Source organism: Salmo salar, chromosome 12, assembly GCF_965601325.2.
Source record: "Salmo salar chromosome 12, fSalSal1, whole genome shotgun sequence".
Classification (NCBI taxonomy): domain Eukaryota; kingdom Metazoa; phylum Chordata; class Actinopteri; order Salmoniformes; family Salmonidae; genus Salmo; species Salmo salar.
In genome coordinates this window covers 39323314-39345346 of record NC_138302.1, presented here as the reverse complement: position 1 = coordinate 39345346, position 22033 = coordinate 39323314, and the positions used below count along the sequence as shown (strand labels likewise).

The 22033-nt window shown below is 43.7% G+C and overlaps 1 protein-coding gene across 3 annotated transcripts in view; it reads left to right on the top strand.

Moving 5' to 3' along the window:
• Nucleotides 1-12971: 12971 nt before the first annotated feature.
• Nucleotides 12972-22033, top strand: part of LOC106564784 (serum response factor) — a 32578-nt gene continuing 23516 nt past the window's right edge. The window contains exon 1 of one of the 3 annotated variants that reach the window (XM_014131148.3): nt 12972-13839. In XM_014131148.3, coding sequence (XP_013986623.1) covers nt 13384-13839 — 456 coding nt within the window. In that variant the 5' untranslated portion in view covers nt 12972-13383. The remainder of the gene's footprint in view (nt 13840-22033) is intronic. The other 2 variants (XM_014131149.3, XM_014131150.3) reach the window with 2 other exon arrangements.

Sequence of the window (22033 nt, the reverse complement as noted above, 5' to 3'; positions counted from 1 at the left end):
GACACATGCACATTTGTGGCCTGCTGGAGGTCATTTTGCAGGGCTCTGGCAGTGGTTCTCCTGCTCCTCCTTGCACAAAGGCGGAGGTAGCGGTCCTGCTGCTGGGTTGTTGCCCTCCTACGGCCTCCTCCACGTCTTCTGATGTACTGGCCTGTCCCCTGGTAACTCCTCCATGCTCTGGACACTACGCTGACAGACACAGCAAACCTTCTTGCCACAGCTCGCATTGATGTGCCATCCTGGATGAGCTGCACTACCTGAGCCACTTGTGTGGGTTGTAGACTCCGTCTCATGCTACCACTAGAGTGAAAGCACCGCCAGCATTCAAAAGTGACCAAAACATCAGCCAGGAAGCATAGGAACTGAGAAGTGGTCTGTGGTCCCCACCTGCAGAACCACTCCTTTATTGGGGGTGTCTTGCTAATTGCCTATAATTTCCACCTGTTGTATATTCCATTTGCACAAGAGGATGTGAAATGTATTGTCAATCAGTGTTGCTTCCTAAGTGGACAGTTTGATTTCACAGAAGTGTGATTGGCTTGGAGTTACATTGTGTTGTTTAAGTGTTCCCTTTATTTTTTTGAGCAGTGTATATTTTAAGGAATATGTTTGTTGAGTGAATATGTTTATAAAAAAATGTAATGTTCAGTTCAATATAATTTAAAAGTATGCGTCAAGGAGTCTGTAATAGAATATACTTGTCAAAAACGAATGTAGACAATTAATGCATGTCTCATCAGTGTGAGAAATGTGTCAGTGTGAGATGTTTGTTCACTTGAAAGGAGGCCTAAACTTCCCTATGCACATTGCAATAACACAAATCCAATTGCTATAACACAACTAGCAAGTTTTCTATTTAACCAAATCATAATTTAAGCATTGTCAGCAACCTGTGAGAGGCAGCTATAACTCTGAGGTAGATCCGGACGTCTCACTCGTTCGACATCCAGGTGCACTATACAGTCCGTCTTGGAGCCTTGGGACGTAACTGTCTCGTTCAACTTCCGTGTCCAGTTCAACATACACTCGAGGGCTCCCCCTGGCGGGGCCGTCCTGGTGCGCTATACGGTCCATCTTGCAGGGTCATGGCTAGAAGGGATGTGGAAGTGTAATCAGATCTGGACGGATTTGCATTGCCAAAATCCCAAAGTATCCCTTTAAATTGAACAAGCTGCAGTATGTCTGTGATGGTGACCCCTGTCGTGCATCGACTCCTGACAAACTGGCTGCCCTGCTGATGGAGAGGGGTACCAAACTGGAGGAGGTCAATGATGAGGGATACATTCCACTCATAGAGGCTGCACGAGGAGATGGTGGCGCTGTTTTGGCACAAGGTATGGCCTTCTCTCTCTCCCTCCCTCTCTTTCTCTCTGGGAATTAAGCCAGTGCTTCTGTTTTCGAAATTTTACCTACCATGTCCAAGCTCAGTGTTGAGGCAAAATACAAAACCCCTCATTCGGAAACAAAATTGATTATATTCAGATACAGTTTTAAGCTCCTGATCTTATTGAGTTGAAAAGCTGGCTTTTCCAAAACAATTTGAAATAATTTTTCTGGGGTCAATAGCCAACAGTGGGAATAGATTAATACTCCTTTAAAAGTGTGTTACCTGCTAAACAATCTTGAATCCTCCCTCTGTTGTCTCTGTTTTCTGCAACTGCCAACATCAACTGCTGGGGCCGACATCGAACTGGGCTGCTCAACGTCTTGAGCTGAATACTGCTGGATGCAGGTGAGCAGAACCTCTCCTAACTGGACTGCCTCTCTGTTTGGCTCTCTCAAACCAAACTACCAATCTCTATTTGAGATTCTCTCATCCTCAATTCATCCATTATCGAAATTCACTTGGCTATCACCAAAACCTCCAGAGTTTTGCTTTGTTAACCTGATCACACACACAACCCTCTGTGTGTAATTTGACACCTGTGCTCTTGTCCTCAGGAGCCAATGTCCATGCCACAACAGCGAACAGGATATACGGCGCTGACGTACGCCTGCGAGAACGGATGTGGCTGAGGTGCTGCTGCAGATGGGGCCTGACCTGGTGAGACCTCACCCTCTGGCCTCATCTCTAGGAAACACAGTTCATGTCAATACACAGCCTTTTTGCAGGAGTTGTTCACACGTTTGCATAAGTGTGGGTGTGCTTCCCGAATCTCACCATATTCCCTTCATAGTGCACTACTTTTTACCAGGGCACTCAGGGCTCTGGTCAAAAGTAGTGCACTTAATAGGGAATGTGTCAAACACAAGGCCCGTGGGCTGAATCCGCCTGTAACACAATTCTATCCTGCCCGCGGCATGATTTGGGTTGTCAATTAATTTTGGCACGCTTCCATACCGCCCCGCGATGCGATGCGCTGCACTACAAGCCACAGCAAGCACTGCGAACGTGATGCACGCCAAACAGCAGTGCATTGCCACACACCTCCCAGACTCACACACACACCCACTCTAGAGCCAGCCAGTGCGATGTATTATATCATCACTAATGGCACTGACCAAATCTTCTACCGAGCCGAAAGTTTAAAGGGATATAGGCTTAACGTCCATGCCAAGTTTAGCTTCTGAAGAGTCATTGCTGTAGTCTACAGAAAATGTAATCTTGCTTGTCAACAAATTGTAAGATAAAGGATTCACACATGGGTATAAATTACTACTTAATGACAATAGGACACACAAGCGAGTATAAATGAGTCAACACTTGAGTCGTCTACTTCATAAAATTACAGACTGATGCGCTTGTGTCTGTGAATTCAACGTCAATTACGCCGCTTTTGTATGTCCTGTTAACAGCACGCAGCGGAGGGAAAGTGTACATAGATACATGCCACAGTCCTAGCCAGGCTACTAAAATGTTGCAGTCTGGTTTCGGTTTTTAAACTTGACAATGAATAACCAAAAAACGGTATGTATTCACCCCTTTCGAATGATATGTTGCAAATTCAAAATTTGGATTATATGTTACGAATTTGAAAAACATACAATATATTACGAATTTGCAAAACGTATGATATGTTACGAATTCTAGCTAAGTGGTTTACGTTAGCTAGCTCGCTAACGTCAGCGAGCTGGTTAGGGGAAGGGTTAGCTAAAAGGGTTAAGGTTAGGGTTAGGTGAGGGGTTAGCTAAAAGGGTTAAGGTTAGGGTTAGGTGAGGGGTTAGCTAAAAGGGTTAAGGTTAGGGTTAGGGGAAGTGTTAGCTAACATGCTACGTAGTTGCAAAGTATCTAAAAAGTAGTAAGTAGTTGAAAAGTTGCTAATTAGCTAAAACACTATAGATGTCCATGATGAGATTTGAACTCCCAACCTTTGGGTTGCTAGACGTTAGCATTGTACTCCCACACATCCACCCCAACCAACCACCCACCCACCCTACTTTGTTTTTTTGCCTTAAGTAACCATCTGTCTTATGTAACCATACAGTACCAAACGTACCATATCATACTAAATTAAGTATTCCGGATTTCCATACAATAATACGAAGTGCTCTGAGACCAGGTTGGTGATCCATCCATGCAATCCAAAAAAACAATAAACATGTTTTATGTTTAAATGTTTCAACAACCTAGCTACATTTTTGTTATTTGGAGTTTTGATTAGGGTCACAGCATATTATTCACATCTAGCAGCAAAGGCTGGACATGTTATTTATCTCTTCTTTTGTTTTAATGTGCTAAATTGCTATATACAGTATCCTACAGTATGTACATAAGTAGACATTACAAAGGGCTATCTTTTTTTCTAACTAAACAATGGCCAGTTTGGGTGGCAGTTTTATGCATGTTGTTTTGTAAAAACAAACCTAATAGGCTATGTCTGGCCTGCAAATTTGTTGTGTTTTTTTCAATATGGCCTGTGTGCTGATTCAGTTTGACACCCTTGTTATAGTGAACAGGGTGCCATTTAGGGTTCAGCCTGGGTGTTGTTTAGATGCATGACTGCTTGAATAAGCTCATGTGTTTCCATGTGCCCGTTTTACTCACTCCTGTTTTTCTGTTTGTCTTGCAGAAACATGAATCGGAGGGGGACAGAACCCCTCTAATGAAAGTCAAGAAGGACCAACGTTTGGTGAGGTCATTTGCAGAATCCAAATTGTAAGCATTGTCCATCCTACTTTTGTGTCAAATAGTTATGAAGTAATTGTGGTCAGTTAACAAATACTATGTCTTGTTTCATTTTTGCCCGGTGCTAGCCAATGCCAATGTAAATATGCATGTATTTTTGCTAATAAAGTCTTACAATTGGTAACATTTTTAGCTGAATGCACATGCATTTAGATGTTATTGCGTGTTGTTTTTTTCAGTCACACTGTGGCATGAAAGGAGATCCATGAAGTTAACATCGACAGCATCTCTGAGCCTGAGTTCCTGTCGAGTAAACCTAAGGAGGGCTCACCTACGGAACTCTGCACTCACAATTCCATTTAGTTTCGGAACTGAATGACCATTCTTATGGGGAAATCAAATGTCTTATTCAACTGAATTGAGATTAAATTGATCTGTAACTCTTGACTTGCTCTGGCTACTCCCAGTGTTGAATGGGGCAGTGCATTTCCTCAAAATCAAGGTGGTCCCTGACAGTTGGAAGACGGACATGAACAAGATCTTAGAATCGTCCAGCAGCAACGAGGAGGACACGGAAGGAAAGGAGAGTGAAGAGGAGAAGGAGGTGCTAAGGGTGGTCACACCATCGTGGTGTCCTACCTCCTCAACTACCCCAACAACATCCTGTCGGTCCCCACGCAAGACCTATATCAGCTCACACACCCCTCCCATGACACCTCTCAGGTAGGGACTGCTAGTTTATTAACAGACAAATAACTACTGTACTTCTACAAACATGTTTGTTTATTTGCCTGGATGGAGTTGTATTGACACCAAGTTGATACCAAATATTGATACCAACTATACTTTTGTTATGTAATAACTACCTCTTCCCCTACTGTATTTATTTATTTATTTATTTTGCTCCTTTGCACCCCAGTATTTCTACTTTGCACACTCCTCTACTGTCAAATATACCATTCCAGTGTTTTAATTGCTATATTGTATTTACTTCGCCACCATGCCCTATTTATTGCCTTTACCTCCCTTATCTCACCTCATTTGCTCACATTGTATCTAGACTAACTTTTCTACTGTATTACTGACTGTATGTTTGTTTTACTCCATGTGTAACTCTGTTGTTATATGTGTCGAACTGCTTTGCTTTATCTTGGCCAGGTCGCAGTTGTAAATGAGAAGTTGTTCTCAACTTGCCTTCCTGGTTAAATAAAGGTGAAATAAATAAATTAAAAATATATATATATCTCCTTACATCTTACGAGTTCCAAGCACTGGCTATGGTGGAGCCAGACAGAGTATCTTCTAACGTTACAACACCTGCACCCGTCATCACAAAACGTCAGCCCAACAGTAAATATAGGTCTAACTTTGTTAATTCCCTGACTAAGAAGACAACTAGACACCAGTTGACTACACAAGGCATCAAAGCGTTATACTGATTACTGTAATATTAGATGGTACAACCTTGTAACTAGCTAGTTGTGTTGTCCTGTGTGGCTGTCTCAGGTGGCTCCAAACAGAGGCAGTGACCCCAACAGGATAACCCTGTCATTGCAGACGGTCCAGACAGACATGCCCCCCTTCCACCCGTACCAGCCCTTGGAGTCCATTGTGAAAGAGACAGAGTGCAAGCTGATCTCCAGCCATAGAGAAGACCCAGCTACAGAATAAGATGATCCTCAAGGAGCAGTAAACTAAAGAGTACATGAAGGCCAAAGGCCTGAAGGATGACCCGGGCAGCCCCTTCGCACTTTGGCCTCCCAGCAGTCCAGACTTTAGTACAGCAGACTACCCCGACAGCTCCAGCCCTGACCTGCTGATGCTGATGGTGAGTCAGCAGTAGATGCTGGGGCAGCAGTTGACAGGCCTGGGACCGGCCTTCTCACCCAGGCCCTCGACGGACTACTAGTGGCCTTCCCCCCACAGATTGTCACAGACATGCCGGTTGATATCATGGCAGGTACAGTTGTTGATCATTGCTAGATAGTCATTTTCAAGTCTTGCCATAGGTTTTCAAGCCGATTCCTGGTCAAAACCACTCAGGAACATTCAATGTCGTCTTGGTAATCAACTCCAGTGTATATTTGGCCTTGTTTTTTAGGCAATTGTCCTGCTGAAAGGTGTCTGTTGGAAAGCAAACTGAACCAAGTTTTCCTCTAAGATTTTGCCTGTGCTTAGCTCTATTCTGTTTATTCTTATCCGATGACAAGAATACCCATAAAATGATACAGCCATCACCATGCTTGAAAATATGAAGAATGTTACTTAGTGATGTGTTTGTTGTGTTGGATTTTCCCCAATCATAATGCATTGTATTCAGGACAAAAAGTTAATGTCTTTGCCACATTTTTTTGCAGTATTACTTTAGTGCCTTGTTGCAAACAGGATGCATGTTTGGGAATATTTGTATTATGTACAGGCTTCCTTCTTTTCACACTGTCATTTATGTTAGTATTTTGGAGTAACTACAATGTTGTTGATCCATCCTCAGTTTTCTCCTATCACACAGACATTAAGCTTTGCAACTGTTTTATAATCACCATTGGCCTCATGGTCCCGTGTGGCTCAGTTGGTAGAGCATGGTGTTTGCAACGCCAGGGTTGTGGGTTCGATTCCCACGGGGGACCAGTACAGAGAAAAAAAAGTATGAAATGTATGCATTCGCTACTGTAAGTCGCTCTGGATAAGAGTGTCTGCTAAATGACTAAAATGTAAATGTAATGGTTAAATCCCTGAGCGGTGTCCTTTCTCTCTGTCAAAAGAGTTACTGAAGGGTGCCTGTGTCTTTGTAGTGACTCTGTGTAATTAATAACTGCACCATGCTCAAAGGGATATTCAATGTCTGCTTCTTTTTATACACATCTACCAATAGGTGCCCTTCTTTGCGAACCATTGGAAAACTTCCATGGTATTTCTGGTTGAATCTGTGCTCGAAATTCACTGCTCAACTGAGGGACTTTACAGATACAGTGGATTTGGAAAGTATTCAGACCCCTTGACTTTGTCCACATTTTGTTACCTTACGGCTTTATTCTAAAAAGGATGAAATAGTTTTTTCCCATTATCAATCTACACACAATACCCCATAATGACAAAGCAAAAACAGGTTTTCAGAAATGTTTGCAAATGTATTAAAAATGTAAAACTGAAATATCACATTGCATAAGTATTCAGACCCTTTATTCAGTACTTTGTTGAAGCACCTTTGGCAGCAATTACAGCCTCGAGTCTTCTTGGGTATGATGCTACAAGCTTGGCACACCTGTATTTGGGGAGTTTCTCCGATTCTTCTTTGCAGATCCTCTCAATCTGTCAGGTTGGATGGGGAGCGTTTCTGCACAGCTATTTTCAGGTCTCTCCAAAGATGTTCGATCTGGTTCAAGTCCGGGCCCTGGCTGGGCCACTCAAGGACATTCAGAGACTTGTCCCGAAGCCACTCCTGCGTTGTCTTGGCTGTGTGCTTAGGGTTGTTGTCCTGTTGGAAGGTGAACCTTCGCTCCAGTCTGAGGTCCTGAGCACTCTGGAGCAGGTTTTCATCAAGAGTGTGCAAAGCTGTCATCAAGGCAAAGGGTGGCTACTTTGAAGAATCTCAAATATAAAATATATTTTGATTTGTTTAAGATCTTTTTTTGGTTACTACATGATTCCACATGTGTTATTTCATAGTTTTGATTATTCTACAATGTATAAAATTGTAAAAAGAAAGAAAAACCCTGGAATGAGTAGGTATGTCCAAACTTTTGACTGGTACTGTGTGTTTGTACAATTTCAAGACAGATGCTGGATGTACAGTGGGGGAAAAAACTATTTGATCCCCTGCTGATTTTGTACGTTTACCCACTGACAAAGAAAGGATCAGTCTATAATTTTAATGGCAGGTTTATTTGAACAGTGAGAGACAGAATAACAACAAAAATATCCAGAAAAATGCATGTCAAAAATGTTATAAATTGATTTGCATTTTAATGAGGGAAATAAGTATTTGACCCCCTACCAATCAGAAAGATTTCTGGCTCCCAGGTGTCTTTTATACAGGTAACGAGCTGAGATTAGGAGCACACTCTTAAAGGGAGTGCTCCTAACCGCAGCTTGTTACCTGTAAAAAAGACACCTGTCCACAGAAGCAATCAATCAATCAGATTCCAAACTCTCCACCATGGCCAAGACCAAAGAGCTCTCCAAGGATGTCAGGGACAAGATTGTAGACCTACACAAGGCTGGAATGGGCTACAAGACCATCGCCAAGCAGCTTGGTGAGAAGGTGACAACAGTTGGTGCGATTATTCGCAAATGGAAGAAACACAAAATAACTGTCAAAATCCCTCAGCCTGGGGCTCCATGCAAGATCTCACCTCGTGGAGTTGCAATGATCATGAGAACGGTGAGGAATCAGCCCAGAACTACACGGGAGGATCTTGTCAATGATCTCAAGGCAGCTGGGACCATAGTCACCAAGAAAACAATTGGTAACACACTACGCCGTGAAGGACTGAAATCCTGCAGCGCCCGCAAGGTCCCCCTGCTCAAGAATACATATACATGCCCGTCTGAAGTTTGCCAATGAACATCTGAATGACTCAGAGGACAACTGGTGAAAGTGCTGTGGTCAGATGAGACCAAAATGGAGCTCTTTGACATCAGCTCAACTCGCCGTGTTTGGAGGAGGAGGAATGCTGCCTATGACCCCAAGAACACCATCTCCACCGTCAAACATGGAGGTGGAAACATTATGCTTTGGGGGTGTTTTTCTGCTAAGCGGACAGGACAACTTCACCGCATCAAAGGGACGATGGACGGGGCCATGTACCGTCAAATGTTGGGTGAGAACCTCCTTCCCTCAGCCAGAGCATTGAAAATGGATGGGTATTCCAGCATGACAATGATCCAAAACACACGGCCAAGGCAACAAAGGAGTGGCTCAAGGAGAAGCACATTAAGGTCCTGGAGTGGCCTAGCCAGTCTCCAGACCTTAATCCCATAGAAAATCTGTGGAGGGAGCTGAAGGTTCGAGTTGCCAAACGTCAGCCTTGAAACCTTAATGACTTGGAGAAGATCTGCAAAGAGGAGTGGGACAAAATCCCTCCTGAGATGTGTGCAAACCTGGTGGTCAACTACAAGAAACATCTGACCTCTGTGATTGCCAACAAGGGTTTTGCCACCAAGTACTAAGTCATGTTTTGCAGAGGGGTCAAATATTTATTTCCTTTATTAAAATGCTAATCATTTTATAACATTTTTGACATGCGTTTTTCTGGATTTTTTTGTTGTTATTCTGTCTCTCACTGTTCAAATAAACCTACTACTAAAATTATAGACTGATCATTCCTTTGTAAGTGGGAAAATGTACAAAATCAGCAGGGGATCAAATAGTTTTTTCCCGCACTGTAACTCTGAACCGGATGCTGGATGCTGGATAGAACTCTGAGCCGGATGCTGGATGTAACTCCCAGCTGGACGCTGGATATAACTCTGTGCCGGATGCTGGATGTAACTCTCAGCTGGACGCTGGATATAACTCTGAGCCGGATGCTGGATGTAACTCTCAGCTGGACGCTGGATATTACTCTGAGCCGGATGCTGGATGTAACTCTCAGCTGGACGCTGGATATAACTCTGAGCCGGATGCTGGATGTAACTCTCAGCTGGACGCTGGATGTAACTCTGAGCCGGATGCTGGATGTAACTCTCAGCTGGACGCTGGATATAACTCTGAGCCGGATGCTGGATGTAACTCTCAGCTGGACGCTGGATATAACTCTGAGCCGGATGCTGGATGTAACTCTCAGCTGGACGCTGGATGTAACTCTGAGCCGGATGCTGGATGTAACTCTCAGCTGGACGCTGGATATAACTCTGAGCCGGATGCTGGATGTAACTCTCAGCTGGATGCTGGATATAACTCTGTGCTGGATGCTGGATGTAATTCTAAGATAGATACTGGATTTAACTCTGAGCCGGATGTTGGATGTAACTGAGCCGGATGCTGGATATAACTATGAGCTGGATGCTATACTGGATGCAAAATCCAGCATCCAGTATCCAGTTCAGTGTTACAGACCCTACTGCAACCTGTCAGACCTGGGGTCTGTTCAATAGGGTGCATTGTTACAGAACGTCAGCAGTTTAGATAGAAACATATTGCTTGAACAGGTACGCTATATATTCAAAAGTATGTGGACACCCCTTCAAATGAGTGGATTCAGCTATTTCAGCCACACCCGTTGCTGACAGGTGTAAAAAATTGAGCACACAGCCCTGCAATCTCCATAGACAAATACTGGCAGTAGAATGGCCTTACTGAAGAGCTCAGTGACTTTCAACGTGGCCCCATCATAGAATGCCACCTTTCAAACAAGTTCATAACATTTCTGCCCTGCTAGAGCTGATCCGGTCAACTGTAAGTGCTGTTATTGTGAAGTGGAAACATCTAGGAGCAACAACGGCTCAGTCCCGAAGTGGTTCCAAACTGCCTCTGGAAGCAAGAACTTCGTCGGGAGTTTCATGAAATGGGTTTTCATGGCCGAGCAACCGCACACAAGCTTCACAATGCCAAGCGTTGGCTGGAGTGGACTCTGGAGCATTGGAAACACTTACTCTGGAGTGATGAATCACGCTTCACCATCTGGCAGTCCGACGGACAAATCTGGGTTTGGCGAATTCCAGGAGAATGCTACCTACCCCATTGCATAGTGCCAACAGTAAAGTTTGGTGGAGGAGGAACAGTGGTCTGGGGCTGTTTTTCATGGTTCGGGCTAGACCCCTTAGTTCCAGTGAAGGGAAATCTTAACGCTACAGCATACAATGACATTCTAGATGATTCTGTGCTTCCAACTTTGTGGCAACAGTTTGGGGAAGGCCCTTTCCTGTTTCAGCATGACAATGCTTCTGTGCACAAAGCGAGGTGGTTTGTCGAGATTGACTGGCCTGCACAGAACTTGACTGGCCTGCACAGAGCCCTGACATCAACCCTATCAAACACATTTTGGGATGAATTGAAACGCCAACTGCGAACCAGGCATAATCGCCTAAATTCAGTTTCCGACCTGACTAATACTCTTGTGGCTAAATGGAAACAAGTCCCCACAGCAATGTTCCAACATCTAGTGGAAAGCCATCCCAGAAGAGTAGGGGCTATTATAGTAGCAAAGGGGGACCAACTCCATATTAATGACCATGATTTTGGAATGAGATGTTCGACGAGCAGGTATCCACATACTTTTGGTCATGTGGTGTATGATTGTCTGTCAGGTAGAGTAGGTTAGAATTGAATACGAGACAAAGTGTTTTTATGAACTTGGTGCATGAGGTTGTAGGTCACACCACGTTCTTAAGGCATTAAGTCTTGTGGCAGAATGACAATGCATAAGTGGAGGCTGCTGAGGGGAGGGCAGTTCATAATAATGGCTGGAACCGAGCAAATGGAATGTCATTAAACACATGGAAACCAATTGTTTGCTGTATTTAATACCATTCCACTCATTCCGGTTCAGCCACTACCACGAGCTTGTCCTCCCAAGTAAGGTGCAACCAACCTCCTGGAATGCACATCTCGTTTGGAACCAGTGCTGGAGAAAGTGTTTGCAAGTTGCATCAAAATGCAGCATGAGTGCTATAACAGTTGTTGTATGTATGGTTACATGCAAAGTTTGCCGTGCATAAACCTGAACAAAAAAGAAACGTGGCTTGCCTTACAACTACCCTGACTGTGGAAATCATACTTATACCGCCACCTTGCGGCTACAGCAAAGCCTACAGTCTTTAGTGAAACTGAATTTGTTTGACGAATCTCTTCAAGACAACTCGTATAAAGAGACATTTGGAATACATGCATTGAAATCTCTTATTCCCCAGAATTGTCTACTTCATGTTGCATGGTTGTTTTCCTTTTAATTCACATGGTGTCCCAAATATGGAATAAGAATCGATATGCGTCTGTTGACAAATGCTATATGTCGTTTTATTTACTGTTCCAATATGAGTAAATAAAAAGGTACTGCTGTGATTAAAAATGTTAGAGAATTTAACATAACATTTACGCTGGGGTGTATTTGACTTGACGTCCTATTTTCAGAACACAGGAAAACTTGGTAGTTTACGGGCAACACTATTCAAACGTCACTGTGGGAAAAAAATAAATTACAGAGTTTGCCATTTTAAAATAACTTTTATCCAATTAAAACACGAATTTTGTCTCTTTTCAATGACGAAACTATGTGGATGCCTTTTCGTCCAATCACAACCAAGTTAAGGGCAAAGATGATCTATTATATTTACAAGATAACCGAGTGGCCGCTCTTAACAATGGAAATACATGTCCTCAATGATTGAAGGCAGGCGAGATCAGGTGGGACCTTTCTAGCAAATGAGAGGGCAGATACGCGTGATAATAACATGTACAACCACGCAGTTTTTCTCAAAGTTGCCGGAATATCATATGAATCCACTTATATCAGTCCATTTGTAACGCCCTAACCATGACGAAACTTATATTCGAAGTCTCACGCAATTCGACACTGTCATGGACCTTTATACAAAAAAGGGCTGATCTTACGCAGACAGATTTGGGACGGAGTAAATGCTCTCGCTTTTTCTCTTCCTCTCTGCTCCGGGTTCGGAGCTATGACTCACCAAATAAGGAGCGACAACACCATAAAAGGAACTGTATGGCTGTATATGGCGGAAAGTAGATCTCGAAAGAACGTTTCCCCAGATAGAATTCATGCGCGCTAAATGTGTTGCTCTTGTACATCTAAAATGTATTTTCAAAGAGAGACTATTTCCAGATGTTAATAACATAAATTATCTATTTTGGAAGAGAGACTGGGAATGGTCAAGCGTTTTCGTTGTGAACTATATGTGATCGCGGAGTAATACCAATGGGTGTAAATTGAAATGTCCTTATGTGGAGAAGAGTAGGGGGTTGGGTTTGATTAGTTGTAGGCGGAAACAACTTCTAACTGCAACTTTGCACAGTTATGGTAAATGTATATGCCATGGATAATTTATTTCATTTACACTAATCTGTGCTAATTCATTTGATCGTGTTTTCTAAAGCTCACAGAGAACACGCAACAGCACTATATAGCTAGCTAGCTAGGCTTTACTTGTTGATAAAGTCGCTAGCTAAATGCAATTTAACTAGCTAGCTATCTCTCGGTTAGTTGGATTTCAAGGCAATTTGCACCAACAAATTGAGGAATGGACAGTTTTTGAATAATTTCTGTTGGATCACAACATCGCTCATTTACGCATAGACCCAGTGGGTCCATCGACCGCGGCGGCGCGAGAGGTTTGAAGGCCTGGGGGACAGGTTCGGAATGTTGGGGGGAAACGGGGCAGGAATAGGTACAAGAGCAGGGGGCGCACGACCTGGAAATGGGACTGGGTTGACCGCTCTGCAAGTTAATAACCCAGGAACGAACATGAGTGGTGCCGAAGGTGGAAGGTTTGACGACCGAATTAGAGAATACTCAGCCGAGGTGGTGTACAGCGGCTCTGAACCAGAGTCCGACTCCGGGGATGATGATGATACCATGGGTTCAGCCGGGGACCGAAGAGGGGTGAAACGGGAGAGAGCTGAGATGGAAGTCGCTGCATCGGCGACGTCTGTGGGGCTACCCCCGGGAGGTTATGGTGGTGTCACGGGAGGTGCAACTGGGGCAAAGCCAGGCAAGAAAACCCGCGGACGAGTCAAGATCAAAATGGAATTTATAGACAACAAACTTCGGCGGTACACAACTTTTAGCAAGAGGAAGACTGGCATTATGAAGAAGGTCAGTAGTCTATCTCTGTTTTCAGACATGCTGCCACCCTGTGCTCATGCTCCCACACCTGCGCAGACGTTCCATTTCACAGCCACAAGTGTTGGCGCTATGGTAAAAATTCATAAAAACCAAAATGTGCTTTTTGGTCTTAATTTAAGGAAAGGCGTAAGGTTAGCAGTGTGCTTAGGTTTCAAATTTAAGAGAAATTGTAGAAATAGGCGGGGGCTGTGGTAACTAGTGATGACCTGATAGCTAACTAATTGATTTAACCTTTTATTTTATCACTGAGTCATACTGAGACCAAGGTCTCTGAATTGCATAAATCACAGGAAAATGCAAGCAGAAAGAAAAACATGGTCATAAAAAACAAACGCATTCATCAGTAATAAGGTCCTCAATCAGCTTTCTGAATTGCCCTAGAAGCACCAGAACATCACATTTTGAAGATTGTTCAACAAATGAGGTACAAGAAAGGTAAATCTGCTTTTAGTTAACTCCAACCCTGAGACTGGGTGTGGTAACTTGTATGTCTCAAGTTTAGTAATGACGTTGGGTACAGTGGGACTTTATGTAAAAGGGGTTTATAAATGAGAACATAGCAATGTATCAACCTACGTGACATCAGAGGGCCAACCAACTTTCTGGTAGAGAATGCAGTGATGAGTACTGAAATTATCGGCCGTAATAAAGCACTATGATAAACTGCATCTAACGGCTTTAATGAAGTGGCAGCTGCATTCATATAGGTGATGTCGCCATAGTCTGTTCAGTCGACGTTGTCTGTCCTAATCTGCCTTCTACTATTTAGCGAGAGGCAGGACCTATTTCTATAGAAGCCCATTTTTCTCAACTTCTTAACTAACTCATCAATATGCTTTTTCAAAGACAGCTTTTCATCTATCCAGATGGCCAGATATTTGTAAGCACGGACACGATCAATATGGACACCATCCAAAGTACATATGCTTAAATCATCAGACATATTTTTATGCGCTCTAGAAAACCACATGCTGAGTTATAGCTGCATTCACTACTAATTTGCCAAAGTTTTTCTGTAATACAATAAAGGCAGACTGTGGTTCAGATAGAGCCTGGTCAACCATGGGGGCAATAGCCTATGCAACAGTATCATCGGCATACAAGTACAGGTAATATTTTTTACAGACCAGTCTATTGTTAATGTAAACATTAAAGTACAGGACCCAGAATCGACACCCTGCGGGACACCTTTTGTAATTTCCAGGAAACCTGATTTAACACCATCAATAGAGATTGATTTCTATCTGCCAAGTATAATTTTTTTTATATGGTAACTTACAGCGAACTCATTTGAGTTCAATGGCCCTATTATAGATGTTATTGATAACACAATGTTTTCATAAAGGGTTCTTGATTAGGCTGTCCAGAGTAGCTACTTTTCACGAGCTGCTATATAGTTCCAGGACTTGATTAGCTTTGTAGAGCAATTCCGCTTCTACAGAGGCTCAATAGAGACTGGTGAGAAGAACATTTTAATGCATTCCGGCAATCACCTCCCCCAAGTTATAGCCCAGTAAAAACCTGAGCATGCAAATACTTGCTGCCAAAGCCACTTTCTTTTCAAGGTAGCTCAATATTGTTTGATCTGGCCTGTTTGGTTAGGTATGACACTATTTGCGTTTAGGTTGGGTCATCATGTGTAGGTCGATAACCTCATCCTAGATAAGTCTGTCAAATGGGACTACAGCAGCATGCATGTGTTCCTCAGGCCTGTGGTCACGTGTGAAGTTTTAATGTCACGTGCACAAGTGTGGTGAAATGCCTTTCTTGCAAGCTCTACAAAATAACAAGGTAGAGCAAAAACATGCAAAAGTATGAAGTTCCAATAGCATATTTACAATATGCAGGGATACTGGGGTAAGGTGACTAGGCATCAGGATATATGATAAACAGAGTAGCAGCAGTGTAAATGATGATTGTGTGTGTTGAGTCAGTATAAATGTGTGTGTGCTAGAGTGTCAGTGCTATTTAGCCATGGGGATAGAAGCTGTTCAGGAGCCTGTTGGTGTCAGACTTGATGCAGAGACAAGTCTTTGGTGGCTTGAGTCTTTAATGATTTTCCTGGGCCTTCCTTTCACACCACCTGATAGAGTTCCTGGATGGCAGGGAGCTCTACCCAGTGATGTGCTGGGCTGTCTGCACTACCCTCTGTAGTGCCATGCGATTGAGGGCGGTGCTGTTGCCATACAAAGCAATTATTCTTTTTTTATCTTTATTTAACTAGGCAAGTCAGTTAAGAACAAATTCTTATTTACAGTGATGGCCTACCAGCGAGCAGTGGGTTAACTGCCTTGTTCAGGGGCAGAACGACAGATTTTTACCTTGTCATCTCGGGGATTCGATCCAGAAACCTTTTGGTTACTGGCCCAACGCTCTAACCAACGCTCTAACCACCTGCCACCCCCAAAAATAATGCAGCCAGTCAAGATGCTCTCAATGTATAACTTTTTGAGAATTTGAGGGCCCATGCCAAACCTTTTCAACTTCCTGAGGGGGAAGAGGCGCTGTCGCCATTTGGACCATTTTAAGTCCTTAGTGATTTGCACACAAGGAACTTGAAGCTCTCGACCCTTGTCCGCAGGCTAATAAGTGTGTGGTGAAGGAGATCACTTGGGTTGAGAAGCAGGGAGGTATTTAGGTTGGGAATTAATGTTTCCTCCTCAAAGGGGCTTTAAGCTCAGGGAACTTGGCCAGTTATCTGTTAGGCTACCTAAACTGTACTATGAGTAGATTTACCTTAAGGCCTTTGCAGACTGTACGGTTTGCAAATACAAAATGTCCATGTCGTGGGCATATTCTTAGGTCATAAACCATTGTCGCACGTCTTGGCTCGTTCAGTGTGTCCGGGTCTAGGTCTGCTCCGACAAAGTTCTAGCAGTGTCAGATTTTTTTTGCCTTTTTATCATGTAGTGTGGCTGGTGTTACGAGCTGATCTCGGTGATTGACCCAATAGGAACACGGAACCAGCACTGAGTATGCACACAATAATACGATTATTGTGAATATTCAGATTTAATATAGTAGTTTGATTTAAACGTTTAGCCTACATGCTGTGCAAAAATGAAAAATGGCCCTAATCTTGTTTACATGACACATCTGCATGAAATCAGGCCACCTGATGGGATTTTGATAAATACACAATGTTCTACCACAGCAACCATGTTAGTTTGAGGAAGCCTGTTTTTGATTCTGAGTTCGGACATATAAAGTTTGTATGTGAACTATTTGTAAGATGCATACTTTCAGTTGCATACTTTCAGTGAACTCCGTTCACTCGTGCCTGAGCGTAGAGTGAGGCTGGTGCTGTCGGCACTTGTGCAGCTCAAATACACCGCTGCAGTTGACGTAGCCTCGCAAGCTAATCGCCGAATGTGACGACAGAACTGAAGCAAGTCATACAATCTGGCCAGGTTGATATCAATATTTTAATTTGGTAATATCGCACAGTGTAACGCGATAATCTTAAGACTGATTCTGACGTACAGTCTGCAAAGGCCTTCAGGAGTTAAACAATCCCACTCAGGGCAGGGGTACTTCACTGATTTTTGTACCCAGGTGTGCTGTATGCAGCAGGGAGGGGCAAAAAAAACTAGTTTGGCAACCTCTGTTACAAAATACAGGCAAGGAAAGGGGCTACTTAAGTCAGTCAGTTGCACAACTGAAATGTGCATTCAACCGAAATGTGTCTTCCACTTTTAACCTATCCCCTCTGATTCAGAGAGTTGCAGGGGGCTGCCTTAATCGACATCCACGACGCCCGGGGAGCAGGTGTCTTTGGGGGTTAAACTGCCTTGCAGATTTCCCCCCCCCTTGCCACTAGGCTACCTGCTACCCCAGGAGGCTTTGGATCGCTTGGAAAATCAGACTGCAATGTGGAAGATAGAGTAAGGCGCTACTTTGATGTGCCACACATCTTTGAGCTATCACTGCTCCTCCATGGTGCACTGCCAACGCAACCCCGCCTCTTACAGAGCGATACTGTGTGGGTGCCTAGGCAACCACAAGGTTCCTTCCCCTCTGCAATGCCACTTGTGCATATACTGTGTGGGAAAGGGGATACCTAGTCAGTTGGACAACTGAATGCATTCAACCAAAATGTGTCTTCCACATTTATCCCAACCCCTCTGAATCAGAGAAGTGCAGGCAGCTGCCTTAATTGAGGTCATCAGCGCCCAGAGAGAAGTTGTTGTGTTGCTCAAGGGTGAACGGCAGATCTTTCCACCATGCTGGTTTGGGGATTTGAACCAGTGACCTTTCACTTACTGGCCCAACGCTCTTAACCACTAGGTTACCTGCTGGCCCAGGGTTGATGTGTGGGTGGGTGTCCACACAAATGACAACCTACAGAAAGTGTTGCTGCAAAGTGGAGGACACAGGAGAGCTAGGCCTAACTAGCTCAATCTCTTCAACTCTATATTCTCCTTCCTATCGTTTGCCTCTTCCTGTCTTTGTAGCCTTGTTTTCTAATTAACACTGGTTGCTTTCTGATGTCATCCCAGTTTTATGAGCACCATAAAGTGCTTGAATACATTGAATAGCATACACAGACAACTGGCCAATGGCTGCTGCCAAAAAGATCCCCTCCCCTCCTACTACTATAGTGCCTGGAAGCCCTGAGCTTGTTAGAGCAATGCTTCCTGCTGCATACACAGCCACAATGTTATGCATGGCTGTGGGGTTCCCCTTTGAAACAACAGCTTGTGCTCACTGAGATCCTGTTAAAAGCTTTTAAGAAATGGCTATGCATGCTGGAAGGAAGCTTGGTCTAGGCTGCATTAAGTAGGGCACTGGGTTGTGGTACTAATAGCCTTTGTAGAACAAACATGACCTTCTGACATACTAATTAAGGAATCCCTTTAGTTCTATTCATGACATTTCTATTTGCAATGTTCCACAACGTTTGCCATCTGAACGTGGCCTTGCACTGCTCTAAGCAACTAATGCGCTTGTTCAGAAACATTTACCGCTTACTCTCCCAATAACCTCTAGCCTGACTCTCTCCACTCTTGGCCTTTGTAGGACCACAGCCCAGAGACCACGTTCATTGTTCTCTCCAATATCAATAAATACTTGGTAGTTAGATGATGTGCTTGCTGCCACACCACGTTGCATCAGTGCTAAGGAATTCTGTGTGTTTGCGCCAAAACAGTGTTGTCAGAGCACATTTGTAGAATGTTTGCATTGAATATCAATGTACTGTCATTTTGACTTGGGGATTAAGCTGGTTAGAAAAAGGAATAACTTGTCATAAATTAGGGAAATGATTTGGGCTGTGTAGAGCTCAATAAAGCCAGATATGAGTGATTGTCTACAGGTAAAGGGAACAGTTAGTGTTGCTCATGAGTTTGTATGAATGGTTTTGCATTTATATCAAATCAAACTTTTTGTCACATGGCTGAATACAACAAGTGTAGACTTTACTGTGAAATGCTTACTTACAAGCCCTTAACCAACAGTGCAGTTCAAGAAGAGTTAAGAAAATATTTACGTAGTGGACTAAAATAAAAGTAATAAAAAAAGTTACACAATAAGAATAACTATAGCGAGGCTGTATACAGGGGGCACCAGTACCGAGTCAGTGTGCGGGGGTACAGGTTAGTTGAGGTAATTTGTACATGTACGTAGGTGGGGGTGAAGTGACTATGCATAGCTAATAAACACGAGTAGCAGCAGTGTACAAAAGGGTGTCTATGTAAATTGTCCGGTGGCGATTTTATTAATTGTTCAGCAGTCTTATGGCTTGGGGGTAGAAGCTGTTGAGGAACCTTTTGGTCCTAGACTTTGTGCTCCGGTACCGCTTACCGTGCGGTAGCAGAGAAAACGGTCTATAACTTGGGTGACTGGAGTCTCTGACAATTTTATGGGCTTTCTGCTAACGCCGCCTATTATATAGGTCCTGGATGGCAGGAAGCTTGGCCCAACTGATGTACTGGGCCGTACGCAGAGGTTGTTGTCCTGGCACCACACTGCCAGTTCTCTGACCTCCCTATAGGCCATCTCATCGTTGTCGGTGATCAGGCCTACCACTGTTGTGTTGTCAGCAAAGTTGATGGTGTTGGAGTCGTGTTTGGCCATGCAGTCGTGGGTGAACAGGGAATACAGGAGGGGACTAAGTACACACCCCTGAGGGGCCCCTGTGTTAAGGATCAGCGTGGCAGACGTGTTGTTGCCTACTCTTACCACCTTGGGACGGCTCGTCAGGAAGTCCAGGATCCAGTTACAGAGGGAGGTGTTTAGTCCCTTAATCCTTAGCTTAGTTATGAGCTTCGTGGGCGCTATGGTGTTGAACACTGAGCTGTAGTCAATGAACAGCATTCTCACATAGGTGTTCCTTTTGTCCAGGTGGGAAAGGGCAGTGTGGAGTGTGTTTGAGATTGTGTCATCTGTGGATCTGTTGGGGCGGTATGCGAATTGGAGTGGGTCTAGGGTATCCTGGAGGATGCCATTGATGTGAGCCATGACCAGCCTTTCAAATCACTTCATGGCTACCGACGTGAGTGCCACTGGGCGGTAATCATTTAGGCGGGCTACCTTCGCTTCCTAGGGCACAGGGACTATGGTGGTCTGGTTGGAACATGTAGGTATTACAGACTCGGTCAGGGAGAGGTTGAAAATGTCAGTGAAGACACTTGACAGTTGGTCCGTGCATGCTTTGAGTACATGTCCTGGTAATCTGACTGGCCCAGCTGCTTTGTGAATGTTGACCCGTTTAAAGGTTTTGTTCACATCGGCTACCGAGAGCGTTATCACACAGTCATCCAGAACAGCTGGTGCTCTCGTGCATGCTTCAGTGTGCTTGCCTCAAAGTGAGCATAAAAGGCATTTGGCTAATCTGGTAGGCTCGAGTCACTGAGCAGCTCGCGTCTGGGTTTCCCTTTGTAGTTCGTAATAATTTTCAAGCCCTGCCACATCCGACGAGTGTCAGAGCCTGTAGTAGGATTCAATCTTAATCCTGTATTGATGCTTTGCTTGTTTGATGGTTCGTCTGACGGCATAGCGGGATTTATACGCGTCCGGATTAGTGTCCCGCTCCTTGAAAGCGGCAGCTCTAGCCTTTAGCTCGATGCTAATGTTGCCTGTAAACCATGGCTTCTGGTTGGGATGTGTATGTACTGTCACTATGGGGACGATGTCGTCGATGCACTTATTGATGATGCCGATGACTGAGGTGGTATACTCTTCAATGCCATTGAATGAATCCAGGAACATATACCAGTCTGTGCTAGCAAAACAGTCCTGTAGCGTAGCATCCGTGTCATCTGACCACTTCCATATTGAGCGAGTCACTGCTACTTCCTGCTGTAGTTTTTGCTTGTAAGCAGGAATCCAGAGGATAGAATTATGGTCAGATTTGCCAAATGGAGGGCTGGGGAGAGCTTTGTATGCATCTCTGTGTGTGGAGTAAAGGTGGTCTAGGATTTTTTTTTTTTTCTTCTCTGGTTGCACATGTGACATGCTGGTAAAAATGAGTTAAAACTGATTTAAGGTTGCCTGCATTAAAGTCCCCGGCCACTGGGAGCGCCGCTTCTGGGTGAGCATTTTCCTCTTTGCTTATGGCCTTAGAGTTGGTTGAGAGCGGTCTTAGTACCAGCTTCGTTCTGTGGTGGTAAATAGACGGCTACGAATAGTATAGATGAGAACTCTCTATATACAGCTTTTCATGAGGTCTCAAATGACTTTGCATTGAGACCCTGTGAACAAAAACTCTAGGCCTAAATGCAAATCAATTTATTAATTCATCCATTTTGTCTTACACCACTATTCACTGCAACTGCAATAGGTGCAGTATAGCCTATCACAAATGTTACAATATATTGATAAAGATGTATGCAAGGGCCTACATCTGGTGACCTCCGTATATACATAGAAACATCAGTGTGCAAGTGCTGTTCGCCATTAACGAAAGAAGTCTACTCAGACAAGCGTCTGTCCGATTAGATTTTTTTTTGATTAAGCAGTTATTTTATTTATTTATTAGAATTTGGCTACTATTTCTAACATGTATTTTAGCATTAAAATGGATCAATGGATGATTCATTTGTGCACTGACAATCACATTCTCTCTTTTTATTGTGTTACTGTAAAGTGTATTGCAGTTTCAAAGGCATTTTAGCCCCTTACACTCATGGATATTGGCCTATGTGGATCTGGCCCAATTGAAATG